At 45.0% G+C, this 27,517-nt stretch overlaps 1 protein-coding gene across 5 annotated transcripts in view; it reads right to left on the reverse strand.

Annotated features, from left to right (window-relative positions):
- CLSPN (claspin) overlaps nt 1-27,517 on the reverse strand; it is a 449,296-nt gene that overhangs the window by 160,228 nt on the left and 261,551 nt on the right. For all 5 annotated transcript variants that reach the window (XM_078681155.1, XM_078681154.1, XM_078681157.1 and 2 more), the window contains exons 9-10: nt 16,384-16,575; nt 14,408-14,589 (exon numbers count right to left, since the gene is read on the reverse strand). In XM_078681155.1, the coding sequence (XP_078537281.1) occupies nt 14,408-14,589; nt 16,384-16,575 (374 nt within the window). The remainder of the gene's footprint in view (nt 1-14,407; nt 14,590-16,383; nt 16,576-27,517) is intronic.

Raw genomic sequence — 27,517 nt, forward strand, 5'->3', positions numbered from 1 at the left:
CTAAAAAAAAAAAAGCAACAATTCACTTTTAACTGTCCAGATGCACTAACAACATGCAAACTAGTAGGCTTCTAATACTTCTCTCAACTTAAAAATAATGCTGGCCATCAGGTAATGGGGGGGAACATCTTTGTTTTGGAAATTGCTAGCAATCAGATTAATAGTGCTTTTATTTCTTTATGTTTTTTAGTCAGCTTAACACCCGTCATCTTTCTGGTGAAAAGTAGATGAAATTAGCAATGTAACCACTACGATTCTTAACATTTATGACAAATGATTAGTAATGGTGCATGCCTTCATATTACAGCATTGATGAGTGTGTAAATACATACTTTTTAACATTGTAGTCCAAAGAAATCATCATCTGTTCTAAATATAAAAAATCTATGGCCTGTACAAAATATGTTAAGGTTCGCATACAAACTACAACTAAAGAGCAAATATTTAGATAAAAAAATTATTTAGATATGAATAGGAAGGAGCAGCACTGTGCGTCGCCCAAATTGCAAACATTCTCCTGAAACAACTTTTACACCACTGGCAGGCATTATGTTACCATTGAAGTACTCAAGAATATGTTTGTTATATTCAAATCTTTATTTAACAATTCCTTAAAGACTTGGTTCTTTTCAAAATACAGCAATGCCAATAAGTGTTTTGCAACTTTTTTTGCTTCCTCAAGGCAAAAATAAGCTGCATTAATTAGTGAAGTGAACCAATTTTTATCATATAAAACTCAAATCTACACACACACACACACACACACAGAATGCGTGTATCTGGAATCGATGCAGAGAGAGTGAGCGGTTCTTTTTTTTTTCTCCACTTTTTCCCGCAAATCCTATCCTAATGTAGGCTGGTAAATCAGTACTCTTCCACAGGAAGCAGAAACCTTAATTGAAAAAAATTGGAAAAAATTATGATACAACAAATGTACCAATCCTGTTGGATGCCGTACTTTACTCGAGTGAGCCATTAAACTAACAGGATAAGACCTAAACCGGCTACACTTCGTTGTGGAATAAGAACCAACTGAAGGATAACTAAAGACATTGGCTTTCTTGGAGCAACTAGAAGTAATTATCTTTTTACCTTCTATTGATGACTACATCTGAACTTTAAGATGTTATGCATGATGCACAAAAGGAGATTATAAAAGGAAAAGATACAAGGGAGACGTGGACTACCTTATAAACCGTCACCAAATAGATTTATGAGATTAAATTGAGACTTCGCAGTTTCTACTGCAGAGGTTTTTTTATGTAAAATGAGAGGAGCAAGGTTGGTCTTAACAAAAGGTCGCTCATATGGGTTTAATTCTGTTGGAAAACGTTGACGCATTGATTTAACTAATTCAAGGGGGTAACATTGGTGTGCTTGAAAGAAACAGTTAAAGATTTGTTGAACGGACGCCGATATCTAGTTTCCTAACCGATTAATCAACGAACAATAAGTGTTGCATGTTTTCTTTCTCCTTCTCTTTTCTTTTCTTTCTCCTCTCCTTTAAGGATTAAGCTTTGTTACAGTGATTAAAAATGGGCTTAATGAGGAATTATTGCTCTTGGTTTTAGTGGTGCTGTGCATCTATTGTACCGTTTATAGCTTTGAATTATTTTTTTAACAAACATGTTTTTAAATAAATGAATTTTATATAATAGTACAGTGTTGGCCATAGTTATTTCTTGAGTAAAACTGATTTGAACAGTATACATTGTATTATGGTACTATAAGTGAAACCGGGGTTTGGGTTAACATCACATTAGATGTACGCTGTATGTACATGTGCTGAAATGAATCGAACCCAGAGGGAATTATTTTTTTTGCAGTACTTGCAAAAGTGGACCAGCATTTAGCAGAAACCTGCTGAATCACTAAGAGGACAGAATACCTCTGCTCAACATTCTTTAGGCAGATATTTAGGTAATTCAAGTTGACATAGCAGGGGGTGCCGGAGAGCTTGAAACAAGATGGTGGCTCATTAAAATTGTTCCCATGGATGGAGCACCTATGTACCAGAAATATCCTTCCAGAATCACCCAAGCCTTAAAACCTACGGAGATCTGTTGAAGCGGATTGGGAAGCAGAAAATGAATTTAAAAAGAGGCCCCGTAGGAGGTGGACTAGGTGGATAGTCAACAGAAGATCACCTTGCTTAGAGGCCTAGGTGGGTGACTGGGTCTAATTCCAGCCCTCTGGTCAGCCCCAAGGAGACTCTGAACTTTGCACTAGAGAAAGCAAGAACTACAGGACTGTGCACCCGACCCACTGTACTCGGGCAGCTTGGCTCTGGTAGGCGACGGAGCCTGATCATGCCAATTAGGTAATCGTTCTGTTGAGGCGCAAGCACAACTAGGACACTCCCCTTGTCTGAGATCAAGTGGAGCACCACCATTACGACAACTACGGAGCAAACAAATAACATGGGAGCGAGTGCTGGATCCCTGAGAGGCTATACAATTAGAAGATAGCTCAGGTCTTCTCTCCCGGTGCTGAGCTCTGGGTACACCCTTAGGTTGCACCCAACATAAAGAGCCACTCCTAGAAAATTGGTTAAGCAACTGGTGATACTCATTTGCTGTACTGGAGTGGTAGCTTCTTTGAAGCGGAGTCCCTTGTTCCTGGGGGTGCTTCAAACCTCTTGCGGGGGGTGGGGGGGCTGTTTTGTGGGACAACAGCAGCAACAGTCCGGAAGGGCTACTAGAGGTTTTAATCAACAAAGTGGTCACTGTAACATCACCTTTCCATTAATCTAAAATCTGATTTCAGCAAAGAGTCAGTTTTAAAGGAACTAATAATTTGATACCTTGGAGTAATATCTTTGGTAACCCCCTTGGAAGTTAGCATTTAGCACAGTGGGAAGGTTCACTCCATGTTAGCCAATAGGACCACCAACCTTATTGCACTGAATACAACAATTTTATGTGTTTCAATGTCAGAGCATGGTGAAAACAAGAGAGCATACACTTTTTAATATTCAAGCACCCTACCTTGTCGGCCACCGAGGCCTTCCACAGAGGCGATCTATTAAAATATCAAAAAGTAGATTTCAAGAAAGTGGAGACACTACGCCATGTTATATCCGGCGAGGCTTCACTTCTCTATGAAGGGTAAGACATGCGTCTTCTCAGGATCCCAAGGAAGCAAATTCATGCTTGATCAAGCATCCAGGGTCTTGACGAGGAACCTCAACCTCAGAACAAGAAGGCAATGTGTCTAATTTCAATGCAGTAGAATAATGGTCAATATGGATTCAACAATTAAACTAAAACTGGTGAGCAGCTTATAGACGGATGCGTACCTGCCTTAGTGGTTATCCTGTGAAACTAACAGTGTCAGAGATAAGTCAGACTTCCTAGCTCAATGTGTACATATGGCTCCACAGGCTCGGATTTCAAATCTATTAAATATATCTACATACTACTGTGGTGGCTTTGCGGGAGGCATATAAAGGCAATGATCATGGGGGAGTGCATAGATAGAGCAAATGGAATTCTGAAATCTGTACGCACACAGTCAAAGCGACTAGAAGGGGGAAATATGAAGGAGATAACCGATCACACTATACTCGAGCCTATGCAGACTAAAATGAAAGAATTTGAAGACCAAGCAGAGCTTGAGTTTTACTTTAGAAATAGTTACTATACGGCAAGGATATACAGGGAGGGATAACGTCTGGGTCACATACTGGCCTCAATAATTAAACCTAAGTGGGCAGCAAATAAAGTTCTGATGATTGAAAACTGAGACATATTGTAAGAATTAGCAAAGTTTCTAAAGGCACTTGTGAAGATCTACACAACGCTAAATAGCTCAAGCACATCTGATTTATTTAGACAGAGCTACACAGGCACAGCTGGAGCTGGTAGAACGTGCTGCTTTGTGCCAGCCGATTATCCTTGAGGAAATTATCCTAGAGGAAATCAAGCTGGTTATAAAACAATCAAAGAACAATAGTTTCCAGAAAGTGATGGAATTCTTGCAGAATTCAACAAGGAATATGCAGAGGAGTTGACTAGAGTTCTGTTGCAGGTATACGAGGGAGCATATCCAGCAGGCAATCTCCCACATAGGGGCGATAGTTGTCATGACGTTAAAACCAGATAAACCATAAGACCTTTCGTGGGTTACACCAACCCTTGCCGCTAATGTGGACCACACAATACTCCCGAAAATCCATGCTAATAGAACACTCCCACTAACGCACAAGTTACTACTTGTGTAACGATATATCTGTAAGAGACATTAGTTAGTGTTAGATTCCTTACCTTAGAATATCCCCAGGCGTCAGACTGGATCCGGAAATTTTTGCGTAGCAATACCCCTGCGCGTCGGTAGGCGTCGTCTACGGCTCCGCGTCCGTCGTCGGCGTCGTTAGCGCCGGAATGACGTCGTCGGAGTACTTAGACGCCGCCCATGCGCACTGACATCAGTTCTGATACACAGATTTTCCGCGCCAGATACGCAGAGCCATGATAGAACCAACACTGGTGCCAAGAAACTAGGGCCCTGAAAGGGGATGACCTTAACCCTAGATAACGGTTCGCAGAACGGGGAGGATGGGTGGGTCGGTAAGGAATCTATCACTAACTAATGTCTCTTACAGATATATCGTTACACAAGTAGTAACTTGTGCATCTGAAAGAGACACGTTAGTGATAAGATTCCTTACCTTAGAATAGATACCCCAGCAATACCAACCCCGGTGGTGGGTCTGCAAACCAATAATCACACCAGAAAGTCCTGGAGGACGGAACGGCCAAAGAAGCCATCCCTCCGGACTTGACTGTCCAGGCAGTAGTGCCGTGCGAACGTGTGCAGCGATGCCCACGTAACTGCCTGGCAAATGTCCTGGAAGGGCACTCCCCGGCCCAGGGCAGTTGTAGTTGTCGTGGCCCGAGTGGAATGAGCCCTCAATCCAACAGGGGGCTCCTTCTTAGCCATGGAGTAACATGCCTGGATACACAAGATGATCCACCGGGAGATGGTCCGCTTGTGTACCGCCTTCCCCTTCTTAGCACCCACGTAGCCAACAAAGAGTTGGTCATCCACCCGGAACTGGCGTGTGCGATCCAAATAGAATGAGAGCGCACGTTTTGGGTCCAGACGGTGGAGCCGCTCTTCCTCTTTAGAGGGATGCGGAGGCGGAAAGAAGGTCGGCAAGGTGATTGACTGCCCGATGTGGAAGGCTGAGACAACCTTGGGCAGGAAAGATGGCTTAGTACGCAACACAACCTTGTCCGGATGGACAGAAAGGAAAGGTGGGGTACAAGAAAGGGCCTGGAGCTCACTCACTCTCCTGGCAGAGGTGATGGAAACCAGGAAAGCAGTCTTTAGAGTCAGAAGACGAAGAGGACAGTTGTGAAGTGGCTCAAAGGGAGCGCACATCAGGAAGGTAAGAACGAGGTTCAAGTCCCACTGGGGCATCACGAAGGGAACAGGAGGGAACATGTGCGTGATGCCCTTAAGGAAGCGATTTACAATCGGGGACTTGAACAAATAAGGCTGATCAGGGAGCCTCAAGAAGGCAGAAAGGGCAGAAAGGTAGCCCTTGACAGTGCCCAGAGCAGAGCCCTGCTGGGCAAGAGAAAGAAGGAAGAGGAGAACCTCAGAAAGGGGGGCAGAGAGTGGATCCACAGCCTTTGCTGTGCACCATGCCACAAATCTGTTCCACCTGCAGGCGTATACCGACTTTGTGGAGGGACGCCTGGCTGCCAGAATGACATTACATACTTCGGGAGGCAAGTCAAATGGCCTCAACTGTCGCCGCTCAATCTCCAAGCTTGTAGGTGGAGACTGGACAGGTTCGGGTGGAGGACCGTCCCCTGCTGCTGCGACAGAAGGTCCTCCCGAAGGGGCAGACGAATCGGGGGATCTACTGACATGCTGAGTAGCTCGGGATACCAGTATCTTCGTGCCCAGTCCGGAGCCACAAGGATAACCTGGGCCCGGTCGCGCCTGATCTTCTTCAGCACTCTGGGCAGAAGTGGTATAGGCGGAAAGGCGTACAACAGACCGCAACTCCACTCGCGACGAAAAGCGTCTCCGAGCGAGTGCCGCCTTGGAAATTCCAACGCGCAGAACCGATGACATTGCGCGTTCTCTTCGGTGGCGAATAGATCTAACCAAGGCTCTCCCCATTGCTGAAAGAGGCCTTGCGCCACGTCCGAGTTCAGACGCCATTCGTGATCCATCATGCACCGACGGCTGAGTTCGTCCGCCCTGGCATTCAGAGAACCTGCCAGGTGTTGAACTACCAGGGTCACACCCTGACTTTCCAGCCCCTGCCAGAGGCGCAGAGCATCCTGGCATAGGGTCCACGACCCCACCCCGCCCTGTTTGTTGCAGTACCACATGGCGGTGGTGTTGTCCGTGAACACCTGCACCACACTCCCCCGGACAGAGGGGAGGAATGCCTTCAGCGCTAGACTAATCGCCCGTAACTCCAACAGGTTGATGTGGAGCCGGGCCTCCGCCGGAGACCAGAGTCCTCTGATCTCCGCCTCTCCCATGTGGCCACCCCAGCCCTGGAGGGACGCGTCCGTCACAACTACGTGCTCCGGGTGGGGTAGGGAGAGGGACATGCCACTGACCCAATCGCGGTCCGTGAACAACCACTGCAACTGTCTTGCAGCGCCCTCCGAGATCAAGACGTGATCGGACAAGTTGCCCTGATGCTGGGCCCACTGAAACTTCAGGTCCCACTGCAGCGCCCGCTTCCGCCACCGGGCGTGTAGCACCAGTAGGATGCAGGAGGCCATCAGCCCCAGAAGCCGCAGCGTCAACCTGACCGAGACTCGGGATAAAGGCTGAAAGATGGGGATCAGAGCCTGAATATCCCGAACCCGCTGTTCGGGAGGGTAAACCCGAAACTGCGCCGAGTCTAGAACCGCTCCGATGAAGAGGAGCTTCTGAGAGGGACACAGGTGCGACTTCGGCACATTGATGGAGAACCCCAGCAAATGCAGGAGGTCGGCTGTAGTCTGGAGGTGGCTGACGACTGTCTGGGGCGAGCCCGCCTTCAACAAACAGTCGTCGAGGTAGGGGAAGACTGACACCCCTAACCTGCGCAGATGAGCTGCGACCACCGCCATCACCTTCGTGAACACCCGTGGGGCGCTGGTAAGGCCAAAGGGGAGCACGGTAAACTGAAAGTGCTCGTGGCCTACCGTGAACCACAGATAACGCCGGTGGGCCGGCAGTGCGGGGATGTGAAAATAAGCGTCCTGCAAGTCCAACGCTACCATCCAGTCTCTGGGGTCCAGGGCAGCTAAGACCTGAGCCAAAGTCAGCATCTTGAACTTCTCTTGTCGGAGGAAGCCGTTGACGTTCCGTAGGTCCAAGATCGGGCGCAGGCCCCCCTTGCCCTTCTTGGGCACCAGAAAGTAGTGGGAGTAAAATCCACACCCTACTTCTGGCCCAGGAACGCACTCGATGGCCCCCTTGGCCAAGAGGGCCGTGACTTTCTCTTGCAGAAGTTGCAAGTGATCCCCCGACACGCGGTGGAATTGCGGTGGCATGGCTGGAGGGGTCGCCTCGAAGGGGAGGGAGTAGCCCCTTCGGACGATTTGCAGCACCCACCTGTCCGATGTGACAGTGCGCCAGTGGAAGTGGTGATGGCGAACCCTGCCTCCCACAGGCGTCACATGGGCCTGAAAGCTCGGACTAGGAAGGCTTGGAGGCAGGTGCTGCGGAGGGAGGTGTGGACTGGCCTCGCCGCTGACCCCGACCGCCGCCGCCGCCACGGCGGTTTCCACGGCCGCCACCGCGCTGCTGAGTATTATGCTGTGCGTGGCTGGCAGCACGTGTGGGGACGCCCCTTCCGTGGCCACGAAAGGAGCGAAAGGCACCCGATGGCTGGCGCGTAGCCGAGAGGCCTAAGGACTTGTCCGTAGCCCTGGAGTCCTTAAAGCGCTCCAGCGCATGGTCTGCCTTGTCGCCCAAAAGGCGACGGCCATCGAAGGGCATATCCAGGAGGGTGGCCTGGACATCGGCCGAGAAATTGGCGGTCCTCAACCAGGCGTGGCGGCGAACCGCCACCGTCGTTGCCATCGCCCTGCCCAGTGAGTCCGTGGTATCCAGTCCACACCGGATAGAGTATCGTGCCGCATCTCGACCCTCCACGAGGGCTTGGGCGAGTTTAGCCCGGGCCTCCTCCGGGCATTGTGGCAGCACGTCCGCGACCGTGTCCCACAGGGTGTGGGTGTAGCGGCCCAAGAGACACGCGGTATTGACAGACCGCAGTCCCAAACTCAGGGACGAGAACACTTTCTTCCCGAACTGTTCGTATCTCTTGGATTCCCGATCGGGCGGGGCAGTCTGGAATGCGGTCTGGGAAGTGAAAGCCTGGATAACCAGGCTCTCGGGGGTGGGATGGGTGGACAAAAAGCAAGGGTCGCCCGGAGCTGGGCGGTAGCGTCTGGCCACGTTCCTATCCACAGGCAGACCCGTGGCGGGCTTGGACCAAGTGCCCACAAGAACGTCACATAAGGCTTCATTAAACGGCAGCAGAGGCTCACTGGAGCTTGCCTGCGGTTTAAGAACCTCAGTGAGGAGGTTAGTCCTCACGGCCGCAACGGGGAGCTCAAGGCCCAAGGCCTTAGCTGCCCTCGTTAACACTACGCTATAAGCAGCCCCCTCCTCCATAGCCACGGTGGGAGGGGAGACAAATCCAGTGTCTGGCGAGGTGTCAATACCACTGGCCTCCCCAAGCTCATATGTCCAGTCCTCTTGAGACTGGCACTCCTGTGCCAGAGGGTCCTTAGACCCCTCCCAATCACCTCCGTCACCAGTCTCCTGTAACTCAGGGTCAACAGACTGGGCCTCCTCATGGAAATAAAAATCTCCAAAGGTCGTCGGAAGCAGCGCCCAACGGCGCCGTTCCGGTGCCAGAGTCGGACCGAAGGGAAGATTGGGGACGGCGTCCACAACGGGCGCCGTGGGCGACACCCTCGGGGCCGGCGCCGGTGAGGTCGTGAGGTCGACCGGCGACGACCCGGAACCGGAAGCGGGTCCGGTGAGGTCCTGCGGCGCCGGGGCCGAAGCACCCGGCGGCGTCGGGGCCGAAGCGCCCGTCCCGCTAGGGCCTCCAGCCGGGACCGCTGGGCCCGAAGGCGCCGCGGGACCCGGCTGAGGAGGGAGGGACCTCATGGCCATGAGGTACCGCTCGACCTCCTCCGGCGTCGCGCCGTGCCCAGGGACCCGAAGTGTGTGGGGCAGGCGGCGACGCTTGCGACTCTCTTGGAGCCGCGTGGGCAGTGTCGCCCGAACCCCCGGCCGCATCGTGCGAGCGTCGGGGTGGGTCGGAGGAGTGATGATGCCGCTCCGACCTCTCATGCCTCTTACCTGAGGACTTGGATCCCGACGATCGATGTCCACTCCCGGAGCTGCGGGGACTCCGACCCCGCGACCGGTCCCTCGACCTCCCGTGGGACCGGGACCTGGAATGGCGCGGGGCCGACTGCCGGAGCTCGAGCCGCTTGCGGGACTGCTCCCGCCTAGCCTTCGACGTCAGGGCCCGGCAGTCGGAGCAGGTGCGGTCGTCGTGGTCGAGGCCTAAGCGCTTCAGGCACCGGCGATGGGGGTCCGTGACCGACATCAGTCGGTCGCACTTCGAACAGGGCTTGAACCCGGGCATCCCTACCGGCACCGATGGAGTCGAAGACTCGAGTAGAAAAATGATCAAAAAGATCAAAAATTGTAGTCAAAAAATGACTAGGGGTAGAGCTTCTCCGGATCTGCGCTAGCTGGCGCGGAAAAAAGAAGAACTGACGTCAGCGCGCATGGGCGGCGTCTAAGTACTCCGACGAAGTCATTCCGGCGCTAACGACGTCGACGACGGACGTGGAGCCGCAGACGACGCCTACCGACGCGCAGGGGTATTGCTACGCAAAAATTTCCGGATCCAGTCTGACGCCTGGGGATATTCTAAGGTAAGGAATCTATCACTAACGTGTCTTTTTCAGATGCTGGCAATCATTAGACCAGGTCAATTTAGTTTTAAACTGGGTAGATCTACAGCAGATACCTCATACTTCCTGTCCGCTATCAACCACCAAGTTAACTCGACCCAGAAGAAAACAAGTTACTTACCTGTAACTTCAGTTATCCAGTATTGGTATCTTTCAAGACTGCAGAGATTCTTGCTAGAGCTCCTTCTACCTTAAAAACGTATGCGCTAAAATGGAAACGGTTCTGTTCCTGGTATAGTAACAAGAATATACATCCTTTAAGATGTCCTCCAGATAAGATACTGCCTTATCTTTTATCGTTATCGAAGTCTGGACTTGTGTTTGCTTCGGTTGAATTGCATCTAGCGGCCATCTCTACCTACAGGCGCTCTACAGGAGCGGACTCCCTTTGCTCTAATCATTTGATTAAATAGTTTCTAATGGGGCTTTTCAGAACTTTTCCACCTATTAGAGCTCTTACTCCAGAATGGAGGCTCAACTTGGTGCTGCAGCATCTCATGAAGCATCCATTTGAACCTTTTCACAAAGCTGATTTAAAGTATCTCTCCTGGAAAACAGCGCTTCTAGTGGCATTCACCTCTGCTTGGAGAGTCAGTGAAATCCAGGCTTTCACTATCAAGCAACCTTATTTGAAATTCACCAATGACTATGTCCTTCTCAGAACTGATCCTACGTTTATTCCTAAAGTTCCCTCTACATTCCATCTTAACAAGCCTGTTATAGTGCGCTCTTTCTTTCCCAATCAGTCTTCCTCTGCTGGGAATCTTTACATACCTTGGATGTCAAACGATGTTTAAAATTCTACATTTCACGTACTGTGTCCATCAGAAAATCCGACCAATTATTTGTTTCCTATGGTGGTCAAGAGCCAGGAACAGCTGTGATGAAGTACACCATCGCAAGGTGGATTGCATCTGCTATCCAATTCTGCCATTTCAAAGCTGGACATCATTTATCAAATACACCTAAGGCTCACTCTACAAGGGCAGTGTCCTCATCTACTGCTCTTTTTGCTGGAGTACCTATGGAGAAGATTTGCATGCTGCAACCTGGAAGAATGTGCACACATTTACACGGCATTACTGCCTTGATCTGGCAACAGAGGCTGAATCAGCAGTGGGTCAAGCAGTGTTACGAAACCTTTTTAAGTAAGGTAAGCCTCTGTAAGAAAATGGTTATATCTTTACAAAAAAAAAGTGTTCAATATATAGGTGTCTATTTTGATGCATATGTATATGATATTTCTCTTATGAAGATTCAAATATGTACTGCAGTGCTATATTGATTTTTCGAGGTGTCTGTCTTTTCTTGTGATACCCACCATCCACTATACGACTAAGTATTATTTTCTGCTAGCTATTCTGATTCTAAGCATGGAATCTATGAAAGATACCCCAATACTGAATAAGAAAACAAGTTACTTACCTGTAACTTCAGTTATTCAGTATTGGTATCTTTCATAGATTCACATGCGGCCCACCCTCCTCCCCGGAGAGGCTTACCTTATCTCTAGACATCTAATGGTCGCTTGTGCTACGAAAATCTGAGGGTTTGCCTCTCCATGGAAGGTTCTGGAAGGGAGCTGCAGCCTGATTGGCTGGGTTCCAAGTTTGGTTCTTTTTATAAAAGAACTAAGATAGGCTAATGTAGTGACTTTGCTGTCCATAGTAGCCTATTGTGTAATAGCGTCACGACTATAATGTAGATGTTTTATTGTACCACAAGACTCCCACCTCGTCGGCGGGGATGATTCTAAGCATGTGAATCTATGAAAGATACCCCAATACTGGAGAAAGAGCTTTTGATTACATAGAAGGACCCTTCTTATTTACTATACTGGAAAGAATGGTGGTTGGTTAAAGGAATTTTAAACTGGATTCAACTGATTTATGCTGTTTGGCTGCCCCTTAAGCCAGAATAAAAGTAAATGAGAGGCCATCTGACCCAATAAAATGAGAAGGGTTACCCATCAGGGCTGTCCGCTGTACCTCGTTCTGTTTGCTCTGGGGGAGGACCTCTTGTCTTGCATTCTAAGAGAGCATCATCACGGAAGGGGAGTGAAACAAGGAAGCAGAGATCTTCATCCCCACGCTATGCACAGACTAGGTCTGCTATTGGTATTTGACCCCACTAACAATCTAAATCCCATCATTCAAGAAGAATTACATTCTGCAAATAGTCGGGGTTACAAATTAATTGGTCAAAATATGTCAAGTTTCCCAAACCTTATTAGATATTTAGAGAATGTTTCATGGCGATAATTCCACAGCCTTGAATGAGAACCATGGAGAATATGGAATAAACGTACGGGAGCGTCTAACAGATTGGCTTTATTTACGCTCAGAGCGGCAAGTAGGATAGCACTGAGGAAGATGGGGATTCAGCCAAAACTACTGTACCTCTTTCAGAACACTCCCATGCCATTAAATGAGACATTTGTTTGTCCAAATGAAATTTCTCATGACTGAAATAGCATGGGCTAGGGGACAACCGAAAATTAGGAGAGCCAAATTACAAAGACATTAAAATGGAGGGTTTAGTGCGAAAATTGTGGAGGTCTATTATCTGGTGGCACAGGCTCAGTTTGAACATCTCTGGATACACAATTGTAAGCATGCCCCACATCTGGATTTGGAGAAGGGGCTATTCCCCGAACGCCTATTCATGCTGACCTGTATCAAAAACAGTACAAAAGGGGGTGGTGATGGACGGAGCATCTGAATCAATCAAACACTCACACCCAGTCAAAAGATCTGGGTTTAATCCATCACCGTTCTTTAGCCCACTCTGCCACCCCAGTTCAGACATGGCTATATGCAAATCAGTCTGAGTCCCTTGCTCACTTTGCCACTGGATTCAAGCAAGCCAGGCTGAAGACGGCTGTAATGCCAGAAACCGGTCCTCGAAGCTTGTTTCCGGTCCAGGGAAGGCATGGCTTGGCAGTTCGGGCTGGACTGTTCCCATGAGGCACAGGGTCAGACTGATTTGCATATAGCCATGTCTGAACTGGGGTGGCAGAGTGGGCTAAAGAACGGTGATGGATTAAACCCAGATCTTTTGACTGGGTGTGAGTGTTTGATTAGTTCAGATGCTCCGTCCATTACCACCCCCTTTTGTACCGACCTGTATCAAAAAGACACAAGTCCTAACCATGATATTCATACTCTTAGGTGAATGATGCGGGTCTGGTCAAAACTAAATACATTATGTGAAGTCCTGGTGGCCTATTCCCCACCTATGCTTCAATTAGACATTTCGTATAAACACAAAACAAACACAACCCAACACTAATACAGCAACTAAATAAGAACTTTAGCAATAGGGGGGGGAGTCTCTTCCCAAATAAAAAAATTATATTGTTTAAAGATTACTTAGGAACATTGCCCAACTCTTCATTAGGATCAGTCACATAGTACAATTTGAGGAATATGATGCAGGAATCGATCCCAGAATCCTCCGATGATCCAACAGAGCAGGAGCTGCTGCCTCTCTTGCTATCTAGTCTCTGACCTAAAAGGCGAATTACAAGAATGTATACCACAGCATTGAATGGGTTAAGGGGAGGGGATACACAGAACAGGCTACAATGGGCTTAGGACTTGGGCGTTGCGATTACACATACACAATGGTCCAAATGCTGCAAGCAAACCAAAGAGATTTACTCCATTGGTAAATTTAGATTCATTCATTATAAATACTTACAGTATGGTATGACACCAAACTCGAGTTGTAGATAATGCTTAGGTCAAGATGCAGATTTCATACACCTTGCTTTGAGCTCTATAGGGTTGCTGATTTCTGATTGCAGGTGTTAGGGGCCCCTGAGATAATGACTAGGGACCTTGATGATTACCCCAAAGGAAGCCATTTTGGGCTATGTACAAGATTCACCAACGACTTATTGAAGTTGATGGCAATGGCCATCCTAGTGGGAAAGCGCGTAAATTGCAACGACATGGGGTGGAAGTTGAACATTGTGATTAAAATACTGGCTTAAAGACATGATAACGTGTGGAGAGGTGGCTGAAATTTACGCAACCGATCTCCCAACTAGGTCCTGCCCAAGAGAATTTCAGGAATCCTTGAGGATCTACACAGCCAATTTGACAGTGCTGAAAAATAATGATCATTATCAGAAGGTGCTTTTGTATCTCCCCCTGGCGTGGCAAACTCTATTGGCATTACAATGTTACCTGTTTTCCTCTTTGTATTGTGGAAAGGAATTGGCTGATGGTAGAATTAATGACAGGAAAGTAGATGTTATCAAGACGAGTCTGCAAAACTATACTAAACTCTAACAATGTGAAAAGAACATATATGCTATGGCAGAGTTAAAAATGTAGAATAAAATATTGTAATAAGAAAGAAATTTGCCAGCGCCGACTGCCTTGGAGTACATGCACAGGTCACTTTTTCATACACAAGACTCATTCCTGTACCTCCTTGCTTCCATCGTCCTCTTCCTCTGATTCATCAGTCAATTCCTCCTCCTCTTCCTCCTCCTCTTCAAAGCCATCTTCGTTATCCAGTTTGAAGAGAGCCTGACGCTTCTTGCGTTCTTCATTCCGCCTAAGTTTCATTACTTCCTGCAGTTTTGCTTTTAACACTTGTAGCTTTTCACCTGAATATTAAGCAAGTGGTATTAAAAAAAGTATTTAAATCTCAATTGAAAGTAGAAACATCTGCCGTAAAAGGAGGCAATGAGTTTATGTTTGGGAGTCAATTCACAGTTAAAATGTAGTAAGTTAGTTGGAGGGCAAATTTTCCCCCATGAATGATCATTTATTTTCTATCAAACTTCTATTTTTCTTTGGCACAAACGATTAGCATGCACTGGCACAAATAAAGAGACCACTGCCCACTTCTCCACCTAGGAACAAATCCAAACTTACTGGACTACCCAGTCATCACTGCAACATTTCCTACTCAAAATGCAGTACACTAAGTGATCAGTTTACTGCACTCTCCTACTTCTAATAAAAAAAAATTTTTAAGCTGAAGAACAGCAGCTTGAAAAACGTATTCACAAAGAATCAATAGGCAGAGGGACTAGCGATTTGTGGTCTTGGGTCATTAGAGGTTCCTGCCGGAAGATATTTAATATATGTTCATCTTGTTCACCTTTAGAAAAGTCGTCGAAACATTCTTGTTCAATTTCTAAGTTAATGTTTACACTGTCCAGTTGTATTGCTGAAGAGCAATAGTGCATTGATTTTGAAAACTGGATAATTTTAGTAAACCACAACGTGTATATATATATAAAAATAAATAAAATCTATTAAATTTGCAGTGCACATCAAATAAATAAATGTTATCAAAAAAGGCCATTAATTCATAGGACTTTCTATACAGTTAGTCAAATAGTTTGGATGCTCTAGTCTACATCAGATATTTTAATTATTTTAAGTATGCAAAACAGTGAATGCTTGAATTAATGTCAGCCACTGGTAATCACTCGAGCAGCACACCAATCCTTCATTATTTTGCACACCATGCCACCTCAGTTTGGATCTTGCTATATGCAAATCAGTCTTGACCCTGCTCCAATAGGTACAGTCCAGCCCTAACTGCCAACCCAAGTCCTCCCGGAGCGGAAACACGAGCAACCGAGGACTGGGTTTCCCCAAGTTATGCGCTCATCAGCAAGGTACAGTCCAGTGACAGTGTGCGCACAACCCACGCCTGGGCATACCCATCCCAATTAGGGTGACACAATAAGTATACAAAAATTGATGGATGGAATACATGAATAAATCTCAGCCACTGGTAATCACTCTGGGGCCGTATTCCAATCCATTGTTATTTTGCACACGATGCCACCTCGGTTTGGACCCAGCTATATGTAGATCAGTCTTTCCCCTGCTCTACTAGGAACAGTCCAGCCGGAACTGTAAACTACATCAGATATTTGGCACCTCTGAGCTTCCACAAGTGTTGAGTAAAATGTAATCTTAATGGAGGACTACATGTATGGCTTTCACTGTTGAAGTGTGTGTAAAAGAGGAGTTATAGTTCTTAAATGAAAGGCTTCATATTGCCATTGATGAATTGTAAAAACAAAAAAACACAAACAAGTAAAAAAAAAAATAGCTGACAGATCATTCGGACAAGCTTTTTAACTCTATGAAACGTAATGAGACGGTTAAAGTACTGCAAATCAAGAGAGAATTACCAATACAAATTTGCTAAACTGCTTAAACTGTTACTTTGTTTCTACGAAACGTAAATAAAGTCACTCTGTTCCCCAAATGCAGAGAAGAGAGGTCGATCTGAAAGCAGAAGGGAAGTCAAAGGACAATGTAGCATGCGTAACACAATATTTTCCATCCCAACACTCTTTGGCAGACTCCTTCAGGTGTCAACATCCCAACTTGCTAGCAAGTAGCAACCTTCTACTGTCTAAATTAAAACATACCTGGCTTCCCATGGGTACTCTCTTCTAGTGTTTCCGCAGCTATGGTAACTGGCATCAAATCCATCTTGAGCTGTTCATTTCCTTCTGCAGTTATCTCTTTACGGACAACATTTAGGTTCATCTTTCGCTCAGTTTTGGGTTTAACTTTGGTAAGAGAGTGCTTCATGAAACGCTGCTTTAAGGCTTCTAGTTCTGAAGAAATGAGAAAAGCAGGAGTGATATAAAAAAGGCAAAAAATGCACTTAGTCATTCAATATGTTGGATTCCCATATACCCAAGTGCATTTCAATACACAATTGAAAAATAAAGGGCATTCAGGATAGCTTCATTTAATTGAATAAAATGCAAACCTTTAGTCTTTACCCATTACCAATTATAAAGTGATTTATGTACAAAAATGTTAATTTCCTCCCAGCTTGCAATTTATCTTAATTTTTATCTTACTTTGTTGCTACTGGATTAGTTACCAGGTTATTCTATTAATATCTAGCTATTGACAAACAAGAGAATACGAATATGACGATATTACTTCTTTTCTCATTGCCATTTACTCAAGCTGGAAATGTTTGTTAAGAGTAGAGCGTAGTCAAGGATGGGCAGCTTCTTTGATAGAAAGAAGTCTAGATTTTCTGAATCTTAGATAAAATAAGATGTGGGCTTCAATCATCATCACCTATACACCTAAAATACAACGTTAAATTAACTTTAAGGTAATTATGTTAAATCATTACCTCCATGAAATAAGACTGGCATGAAGTACTTTCAAGGCTGATCTTACTTTCCACTAGATAATCCTGGTCTCCTGCCTCACAGCATTATGGGATAATAGTGCCTATTATTTCTGCAATGTCCTGCCCCCCCTCTGGCAGCAATAGTGTCTAACAGGAAGGGCTACTTGACAACAGTACCGGATTTCTCTGGAATTCACGAAGATGGAAAGTATAAGTAAATTTACGGCACCTTTAGTTCCCCTAACAAAAAGGTGGCAGCAGATCAAGGTTTCAATAGGCAGTTTGAGCGATCTATGCGGTCAGATCAAACTCGACTCATGCATGCAAAAAAGAACATTTTATATAAAGTCTATGCTTATCAAACACACACAATGCCTAGGCACAATTCAGTGGAGGCTTCTCTAAAGTAAATCTACATCCCTAACAAGACATCTTTCATTATGGCTTCACACGTTCAAATGAGCAACAACAAGCCTTACCTTTCAGGCACAATGGGTATTGCAGCTGAAGGCAGACCGTTTACCCAGTCTGGTCCTACAGCATAGGCATTCATTCATCCAAAGAAGCAGGGAACGGATGTGGAGGAAAGGGTGCTGGGTGTATGTATGTACATTTCTGAGTATTTATAAAAGGTCAATCTACCTAGGAGCAACAAAGCATGGATAATGGTCATCAGCAATGATTGCAGTTCAATTTATAGGGAAGAAAAGGTTCAGCGGTCAGCAAGGGTTTTGAGATGTGGCATTATTCGATAATGAATTGGAAAAATGAATTGGAGGATGGTAGAAATGGTGCTGATGGTTACTGGGATAATGTTCCAAATCCTGAGTGTAAAGAATGAGAAGGGATTTCCTACTTTTTTCTTTCCTCAATTCAAATCCTAGTCCAGTTCTAGCAGTGGGTGCATTGTGATCCTCGGAGGATGGTAAGCGTGACTGCCATTTAGGCAGGTGTGCAGTTCATGGCAGCTTTGTAGATGACACAGCTGGCTTTAAAGCTCATGCAGACACGCAAAGCAAACCAGCAGAGTTTCGCCACAGCAGACATAATAGTGCAATTTCTTCAGGCCTTTGAGGAGGTGTGCTGTGAAGTGTAGAATGTCATTCAGATGGGTTAATGGGGTGGCTGGGAGGTCTTTGTTCAAAAGTACAAGTATTTGCACAGCAGTTCTGAAGTCTCAAAGAAAGGTGGTTTTCCTTTTTAACAACAACAACTTTTATTGTGCAGTCTTATCTAGAACGTAGAGTGCTTTGCATGGGTGGATAGTTGTGAGTTTATATAAAGAAGAGGGGAGACCAGAGGTATTTACAGAGGAGGGCTCATTCTTTTTATTTGCAAGTACATCAAAAAACGGCAGTCCTATTCAGACATGTGGGATATTTCTCCTATTTGTATAAAACACAATGTTGTTTGTTGTAAAACCCTCGCCCACCAGGATTACTCCTTGGTGATATTCTTCATCAATGTTTTTTCCCATTTCCCTGCGGAACTGGGCATGCTGCTGCCGGTTACTTACACTGGAGCTCTGTATAATCTACACAAAATGATGGGGAATAGGAGTTGGAGGGGTTCTTTAAAGGTTACAAATATGTGTCTGATAGAAAACGGTTTTATTCCGTCCTCAGTTGAAAGTCTGTTTGGATTTAATGATCTGGTTATGTGAGGCTTGAAGGTTAGCAGTGTCAAAAGCAGATGAGAGGTCAAGAAGTTGGGATCATCCTCGCCAACGAGGAGGAAAAACTATCTAATGTTATGTTGGGGTTTCAGAGCAGCAGTGTGATCTGAAGCCTGAATTGTAGCCTAGAAGGAGAGGAGTGCTGTTGACGAGTTCATGAGTTGAGTGTGTTGGAAATTCCCTTTTTTCTATGTGGGCCCCACACCCCATTTTTTTTTAAACTGCCATATTCCTACTAGGCATATTTAATATACCTACAAGTCCCTAGGTATATGGTGCAAAATGTACCATAGAAAAGGCAAATTATGTGGCATATACAAATTCAGAAATAAAATATACAGCACTGTCTACGATAGTATATCTTTATTTTGTCATTTTTGCACATTACCACTATCTGGGCAAAGGTTTCACCTCATTGGCAACAATTAGACTCAAATACACCAATAAGCAACAGAACGATAACCAGTCAACCTTTACTAAGGGCCTTCCACTGCACAGCAATAAGAGGTGCTGTGATTTTATTAACTTTAGATCCGTTGGAGCTAGAAACAACATTTTGTTTGTTAAAGTCTGCAGATTATGAAGTGGATAATGAATTGTGTGGCGCTCGAGGCATATCCAGGATTCTGCAGAAACTGCGCAAAAACAATCCCAATGGCCCCACTAATACTGCAGCTTGGGAATGGGGCTAGCTAGAAAAATAAATGAAGAACTATTTATAATATTCGTTAAAAATCCAAATCAATGGGGAGGTCAGATTTTTAGGAAAGCCAACTTTTCCCAACCAGTAATTAGAATTTCATTTGGTGTGAAATTTTCTCCAGTATCAAACAATAGGCTGACATGAATCGAAAGAGGATTCCTCTGAGCTGCACTCAAAATGCAGGTGGGGTCTGTGACCATCCTTTTTGGCATTACAGTGTCAAATCCCACTTGAGTGTCAAAGCCTGCATGACAGGTCTGCATGGTTTCATATACCACTTTGGGTACGCATGAAAGGCTGAGAACAGGATGCCAAGATAATTTCTGTGTATCCACAGTCTGGTTGCTGAAAGACCTGCTTTGTCTTACCAGACATCTGTTCTGGGTTTTACAAGAAACACTGGAGGTGCACTTAACTGGACGGGAAACAAAATGCCAAAGCAATTCCTGTGTACCCAATTTCTTGCACGGCCAATGCACTAATAACCATTACACAGTTAGTTCTCAGACAAGGCAGCAGCACGGAAAACAATTTGTAGATTTTTTTCGTCCTTGATCAAAGCAGCAAACAAAAACCACGCACCAACACTGTATGCAGCCTTCATGGACTATATACCACCACATCGAAGAGAATCGACAGAGCAAGGGTGTGTCACAAATGGGGCATACCAGCTACACTGGTAAGAGCCATCCTGAGTTTAAATGTAAAGTCCTGGATGAGAGTCAAAGTTTTAGCTAAGAGTGACATCAAAATAAATCTGGACATACCAATGGCTGAAACAGGGATGCATATTGTCTCCCCCATCATTTAATCTTTACTTGGTTGTTCTAAATAATGCCGTAATTGAAGTGAACACATTTCCATCCAAGTTTGTTGGCTTTCACCATCAGTGTTTGTAATATGCGGACGATACAAACAATATCTGCAAAGATAGTGGAGTGCTTTAGCTATTTATTGTAATGCAAACCTGTTTTCTATCAATGCCTCAAAAACAAAAATATTGGTGCACAGGAAGTAGAAAATCAAGAAGATCAAATTTTCCCTATAGTAGGTGAACATAGAGCATGTATCTAGCTTGAAATACCTTGTCATCTATTTCAATTAGCATAGCTCGCAACAAACACAGCTCAAGGTGATGAAAGGAATGTAAACAGCCATTATCATCAGCTTTCAAAAGCTGCTAAAACTAATAAGGGGTCCTGACCGATCGGCAATTTGTTGCATCTTTGATGGCAAATGTATTCCAACACAGTCGTATGGCTCGGTAATATTCAAGGATCGTCTAGGAATCTGGCTAGAAAAGACCCAGTGCAGTTACTACAGACGATTATTCAAGATGTCTGATGCCACAGTCAACTCAAATTAGTCTTGAATTCAATTTAAGTAAGCAAGGGATCATGGGGAAAGCAAGTTTTTTAAGTTACTATGTTAAACTCACGGCTGCCCGAGTGGCACGCTGAGGGAGTTAATATGGTCAAGCATGCGGACAGCAAACTTGCATGGGGATCATATGTGACAGATTCATTAACGATGTGGACATCTAGGACATCCTTGACCTAAACCTCCCTCCAAAACTGCGTGTCAAAATTATTACTGTAGTAAGCTGGCTATTTGGACACTGTGTGGAGTCCAGGCATATCCAAACCGGTTTACAGAGGCACAAATGACATACCAAATACTCTCTTTTGTGGTAGTGTGGGTAAGCACTTAGGCGTAACAGAGGGTAGTGCTAAGCATTTGTTTTACTCACAGTGGCAATAAATGAGACACATTCAGGAATAAATCCGAGACCAATTTAGAAAAAGAAGTCATTTTTATATAAATCTTGACGCCAAGAACTTAGTTTTCAAGCAAGTACTTTTTTATAATATTGAATTTTGCAGGTAACTAAAGCAGTCACTTTAACGCGCCTTTACGCACAATGCTTTCCTATGTAGGGAAAATGCATAGATAGCATGCAGGTATTTGTAATCAGTTTCTGGGGGTTTCCTTCAGGGCCAAGGTCCAAAGCACCACCAGCAGTTTCTCGTTACCTGCCTTGAGGCTTCAGGTTGCAAATATGTTAGTCAGGTTGGTAGCTGTGCGCACTACGCCGGTAAGAAGAATGGGGCCCACCTAGAACCTGGCTGCGGAGGGGGACTTGAGGGCAAGTCTTTGAGCTCCAAACAGAGGGGTTCGGTTCACAAGGTTCCTGGGAATAAGGAAGCACATTCAGTCCGTTGGTACCTGGGCTGGGACACTCGTTGCAGAGTGAGAAAGTCGGCTGGGCCCTGTGCGTCCTAGGGCCGTGCAATTGTCTGTCTCTCTGGTTGATAGTGCAAAAATCAGGACAGCGGGACCACTATGGAAGTGGAACCCTTGGATAACCAAGAGTTGTTGGATGGGCCGCAAAGATATAAAGGTCGTAAACCACATGTATTTAGAGCTTTATATCACTTAGTCAATGATCATGGGCTAGTTGACGTTTGGGGTACGTTAAATCCTAAGGATCCGGGCTATACATTTTATTCTTTTCCCCATAAAAAACTAGCTCGTTTAGATTATTTTTTGCTTCCACTCCCTCTTTAGATGGGACTTCAGTTCAAATATATCCTAGGATCTCTTCCGACCATTCTCCAATTGTTTTGGAATTGAGTATCTCTGGTCGGAAGAGGCTTTCTAAGACTTTTTCTTTTGATCGGAAATTATGTTTTAATGAAGAGTTTAGAGAATATATGGGTTGCTGGATAAAAGATTTTTTTGACAATAATAGGAAATCGACTCATGCTGCAATTATTTGGGACACATTTAAAGCTTGTTTTCGTGGTGAAGTATTTAATTTTGGACTTCACCAGCAAAGGAAAATTAGATTAGAACTGTAGGGATTGTACGATGCTTTGAGAGAAGCAGAGGGTAATTTAGCCGTGGGGATTTCACAGCAAAATAACAACTAGAAAATTTGGTTGCTGGTGCCCGGGCTAAAATTAATGGCATGTGGAATATTAAAAGTGCTAAGAATTATTTAGTTTATAAGAAAGAAAATCATGAATATGGAGAAACAGTTGGTAGATGATTGGCCTTACGGTTACGAATGAAAGAGTCTTCCCGGTCGATATCGTCTTTAAAGGATAAGAATGAGCAAATATGTCAGGATCCACAGCAGATTCTGTCTATCTTTCACCAGTTTTACACCAATTTATATACACAACAGGATAAGACCAGGGCTAATGCTAATGATAGTGTATTTTTGGAGGAGGGAATATCACCAAGAAGCAGAACAGCTGGATAGCCCAATTTCAATGTCAGAATAAGAAATGGCGGTTAATAATCTTGCCTTAGGAAAAGCGGCTGGCCCTGACAAGATCCCGGCAGAGATTTATAAACTTTTTTTTCACTATTTAAAGGAAGAAATGTTGAATACCTTTCTGGCTGCGCAGAAGGGTTATGCTCCTAAATCATTTATTTATTTATCCAATTTCTTAAGCGCACTACCACCTAACAGGCATCTTGGCGCTGGTAACTGAGACCGTGTCAGCACAGGAGGGAGTTGAAGCGCAGGGCTAGTTCATAGGGAATAGCCAGGTTTTAAGGTTCTTTCTGAACGCAAGCAGCTCCCCATGTTGCCGCAGTACAAGAGGTAGAGTGTTCCACAGCCTAGCTGCGGCCACCCCGAATCTTCTGGCCCCTGCCCTGACTTTGTTGAAGCGTGGTACTTTTACTAACATTCCTTTCGAAGAGCGATGCTCTCTGCCCGGAACGTCCCACTCAAACATTTGCTGAAAAGAGATTAGGCCTTTTCCGTGCAGGGCTTTAAAAACTAGGCACAGAGATTTAAATTTAACTCTCTGTGCCACTGGCAACCAATGCAGCTCCGAAAGTGCTCCAGAGGCAGAGGTCCGCCTTGACCAGCCCAGTACCAGCTTAGCCGCAGCAGATTGAACCCGCTGGAGCCTGTCTAGCAGGAATTTGGGGGATCCAAGGAGTAGAGCATTACAATAGTCTACCCGACTAAGTATGGTACTGCGTGCAATTAGGGCACGGTCTGGAGATGGTAAGAGGGGAAAGATCTTCCTCAAAGAGCGCATAATCCCCAGACAGCAGCTCACCACTTTCCCCACATGCACCTCCAGAGAGAGGTCACAGTCAAATGTGACCCCTAGGTTGCGAACTGTTTTTACCGGCAAGCCGGGGTTGGGGAACTCTGGTGGCCACAGATTCATGGGCGGCCCTTCCCTGTTCTTATGCGTTTTAACATGCATCAGTTCAGTCTTAGCAATGTTAAATTGTAGGGAATTCTCCTTCAGCCATTGTGTCATATCTCCTAAACATCTATGAAACTCTTCTGCTGAGATGGACTGCTCTCCCTCCAGGGAGAGAATGAGTTGAGTGTCATCAGCGTAATTGATGACTTTGATGTTATAACGCTTGATGATCTTCAGCAGGGGTCTCAAATAAATCATGGGCTGAAGCGTCCATAGTGGTTTTTTGTAAGAAGGGTAAAGACCCGGAATTGGTTGGATCATATCGCCCGATCTCTTTGCTGAACTGTGACAGTAAAATATATTCCAAGATATTTGCAAATTGTTTATCTAAGGTAATTAGCTCTCTAGTTTTGGCAAACCAACATGGGTTAATACCCTCTCGTGGGACTACTACTCATGTAAATAAAGTAATTACTTTGTTTGATGTTGCCCATAAAGAAAAGCGAGATTTAGGATTAATTTTATTGGATGCAGAGAAAGCATTCGATCGGGTGGAGTGGGGGTATTTATGGCAATTGATGCGTCGTATCGGTTTTGGACAGGGATTCCTGACTGCCCTTCAGGTATTATATACTGAACCGATTCATAGAATTACTGCTATGGGGTTATCATCAGAGGTTGTGAAAATCACTAGAGGTATCAGGCAAGGCTGCCCCTGCTCCCCACTTTTATTTGCCTTATATATTAATCCTTTTGTTGAGCAATTAAACAAAAATCCTCGTATTACACCCTTTTATGTTAATGACATTCCATTTTCTGTTTTCGCTTATGCAGATGACATAGCAGTGACATCAGCTGATCCAATGCTCGCAATTCAAGAGATCGAGCAATTAGCAATATTGTTTGGCCAGGTATCTGGTTATAAACTTAATATGACCAAAACACAACTGCTTTGTTCAGAAAGCATTGTGGTGCAGGATACTAGAGAGTTAAAAGAGGTGACTTATCTTGGCATAAAAATAAGAACCTCGATGCTAGAGGTTGTTGATGCTAACTGGAATACGTTGATAAAGAGTGTTAAGGACTCCTTTAATAAATGGGCACGGCTACATTTGACTCTAATAGGTAGAAGCAACATTATTAAAAATGAATATCTTACCTAAGGCTTTATATATATTTAGATCAATTCCTTTGGAAGAGACAGGTGCTCAGCTGCAACATCTTCAATCTCTGTGTGCAAAGTTTATCTGGGCTCGGGGTAAACCAAGGCGAGCCAGTAGGTTTATGACCCTTCCAGTGGAGAGAGGTGGCTTGGCCGTACCGGATTTTGCCTTATATTTTTATTTATGTGTTTTGTTAAAATGCAGATTTTATTGACTGGGGAGTAAGTGGTTAATACAGCAGAAGCCCCTTCGATTTTTGAGATTTTGCTAAGATCTGCAGCACGACAATGTTTATTTAAAGAAATTGATGGGAGCCCTATTAAGAGAACAAGATTTAAAGTTTTGGAAGGTGTTTTTAGAGTATGGAAACGAATTTGAAAACTTTGTTCTTTGGAGAAGGTATCTTATTACACACCTATGGATGCTGAGGAGATTCTTCCCCCTATGTTTTGGGATAATGTAGCCCGTGTATGGAAGAATAAAGGCATTACAAGATATGGGGATTTGTATGCAAAGGGGGGGGGGGCTCCTTATGTCTTTTGAAGAATTAGGGAGATTGTATAATTTATCGCATCTTCAGTTTTTTAAATGTTTTCAAATTCGGGATTATTTATCTCGTAAGAAAATGTTGTTTGCACCCGATCTTCTTGTGGAGACGGTTAGGCGGAAGGATAAAATAGGGGTGCTGTAGAAGTTAATATTATCTTACAGATCTGATGATTTAGGGAAACATAATGCTACATGGTCTAAAATTTTAGGAGAGCAGAACATATCCATTGAAGACACCATTGCTAGGTCTAGGGTTGTGATAATGTCTAGTAATTTGAAAGTGCAATTTTTTAGGACCGTGTTTGATTTGTATTATACCCCGGCTCGTATGTTTAAGTGGGGGGGGGGGGGGGAGTTTATGATGGTAAATGTTTTCGCTGTCAGGTAGATAATGCTGATAGTTTACATGTTTTTTTAGCTGCTGTAAACTGTCTAGATTTATAATGGATATAGAGAAATGTATGTCTATAATTATTGATAACCCGATGAGGATTACACCCGCCATAATTTTATTAGAGCTGGAGTCGGAAATTGATAAAGGTACTCCACTGTATAAATATCGCTATCTGATTTTTGTTGCAATGACAGCTGCTCGGCTGTGCATTGCTTCTAAGTGGCTTCAAAATGATCCTCCTGCATTTGAGGTATGGCGGGCCAAAACGTACAATTTGTTTAATTTATAAATTAGTTTATTTTCTGTTATGGGTGCTAAAAAAAGGAAGATTGGGATGAGTATTTGGGGTGCTTTCATTGACCAAACATGAACTTGTTTTATTGTCTTAAAGATATATTGCTTGAGTACTTTACTGTGGAACAATAAAATAAATAAAAAAAATTAAAAAGGAAGTGGAACCCTGCGGTGCCGACGTCCCTCAACGGCTGCTCAGTCTCAGAGTTCGGACTGGATTCTCATTGTCTATGTCTGCTGCAAGGGGTCCGGTACCCCAGGTATTTGTCCGGTACAACTCCGATTGGTCCTGGTGTTCTCTCACTTGGTGGGAGGACAGATCCGACCTTCAGGAGCACAGGTATCTCTTCCTGGGCGGCTGAATATCAGGTTGACTGGTTAGCAACAGGTCGGTGAACTGAAATTTGCTTTTAAGTGACTGTGGGAGAGGCTCTTCTTTAAGGGACATTACTTGAAAATTTGTGAATGGCTGGCAGCCTTCCGGGGTTCGCGGAAGCTGGTCAGCTGCAGGACGAGACACTGGTCACGATTGTTGATACTTGGTGCAGGCAATCAGGGTTTGGTGCCAAAAGTCTATAGCAGTCTTCTGCTCTCGCTTTCCTTGCAGCTCTTCTTTGTTCTCTCTTCTTGATCCGTCAAATCTAAGTTCCTGGTGTTAGAGGTGCCACCTAAATGCACAAGTTACTACTTGTGCAACGATATATCTGTAAGAGGCATTAGTTAGTGATAGATTCCTTACCTTACATTATCCCCAGGCGTCAGACTGGATCCGGAAAGTTTGCTTAGCAGTACCCCTGCGCATCAGTAGGTGGCGTCCTGTGGCTCCGTGTCCGTCACTGACATCGTTAGCGCCGAGATGATGTCACGGAGGGTACTTAGGCGCCACCCATGCGCGCTGACGTCAGTTCTGTACACGACTGTCCGCACCAGAAACGCAGAGTCATGCAAGACACTGACCATTGGCGCGTAAAACTAGGACCCTAAAAGGGGATGACCTTAACTCTAGTAATCAGTTCGCATAACGGGAATGATGGGTGAGGCCGTGGGTCGTAAGGAATCTATCACTAACTAATGTCTCTCACAGATACATCTTTAGTAACTTGTGCGTCTGAAAGAGACACGTTAGTGATAGATCCCTTACCTTAGAATAGATACCCCAGCAATACCACCCCCGGTGGTGGGTCTGCGAACAAGATTACACCAGAAAGTCACGGAGCACAGAACGGCCTAAGAAGCGGTCTCTCCGGATCTGACTGTCAAGGCAGTAGTGCTTGGTAAACCTGTGCAGCGAGGCCCACGTAGCTGCCTGACAAATGTCCTGCAAGGGAACACCTCGTCCCAAGGCAGTAGTGGCTGTAGTAGCCCGGGTGGAATGGGCACGCAGCCCCACAGGAGGCTCCTTCTTGGCTAACGAGTAACACGATTTGATGCACAGAACGACCCA

The sequence above is a fragment of the Lissotriton helveticus genome, chromosome 3_1 (assembly GCF_964261635.1).
Source record: "Lissotriton helveticus chromosome 3_1, aLisHel1.1, whole genome shotgun sequence".
Taxonomy (NCBI): domain Eukaryota; kingdom Metazoa; phylum Chordata; class Amphibia; order Caudata; family Salamandridae; genus Lissotriton; species Lissotriton helveticus.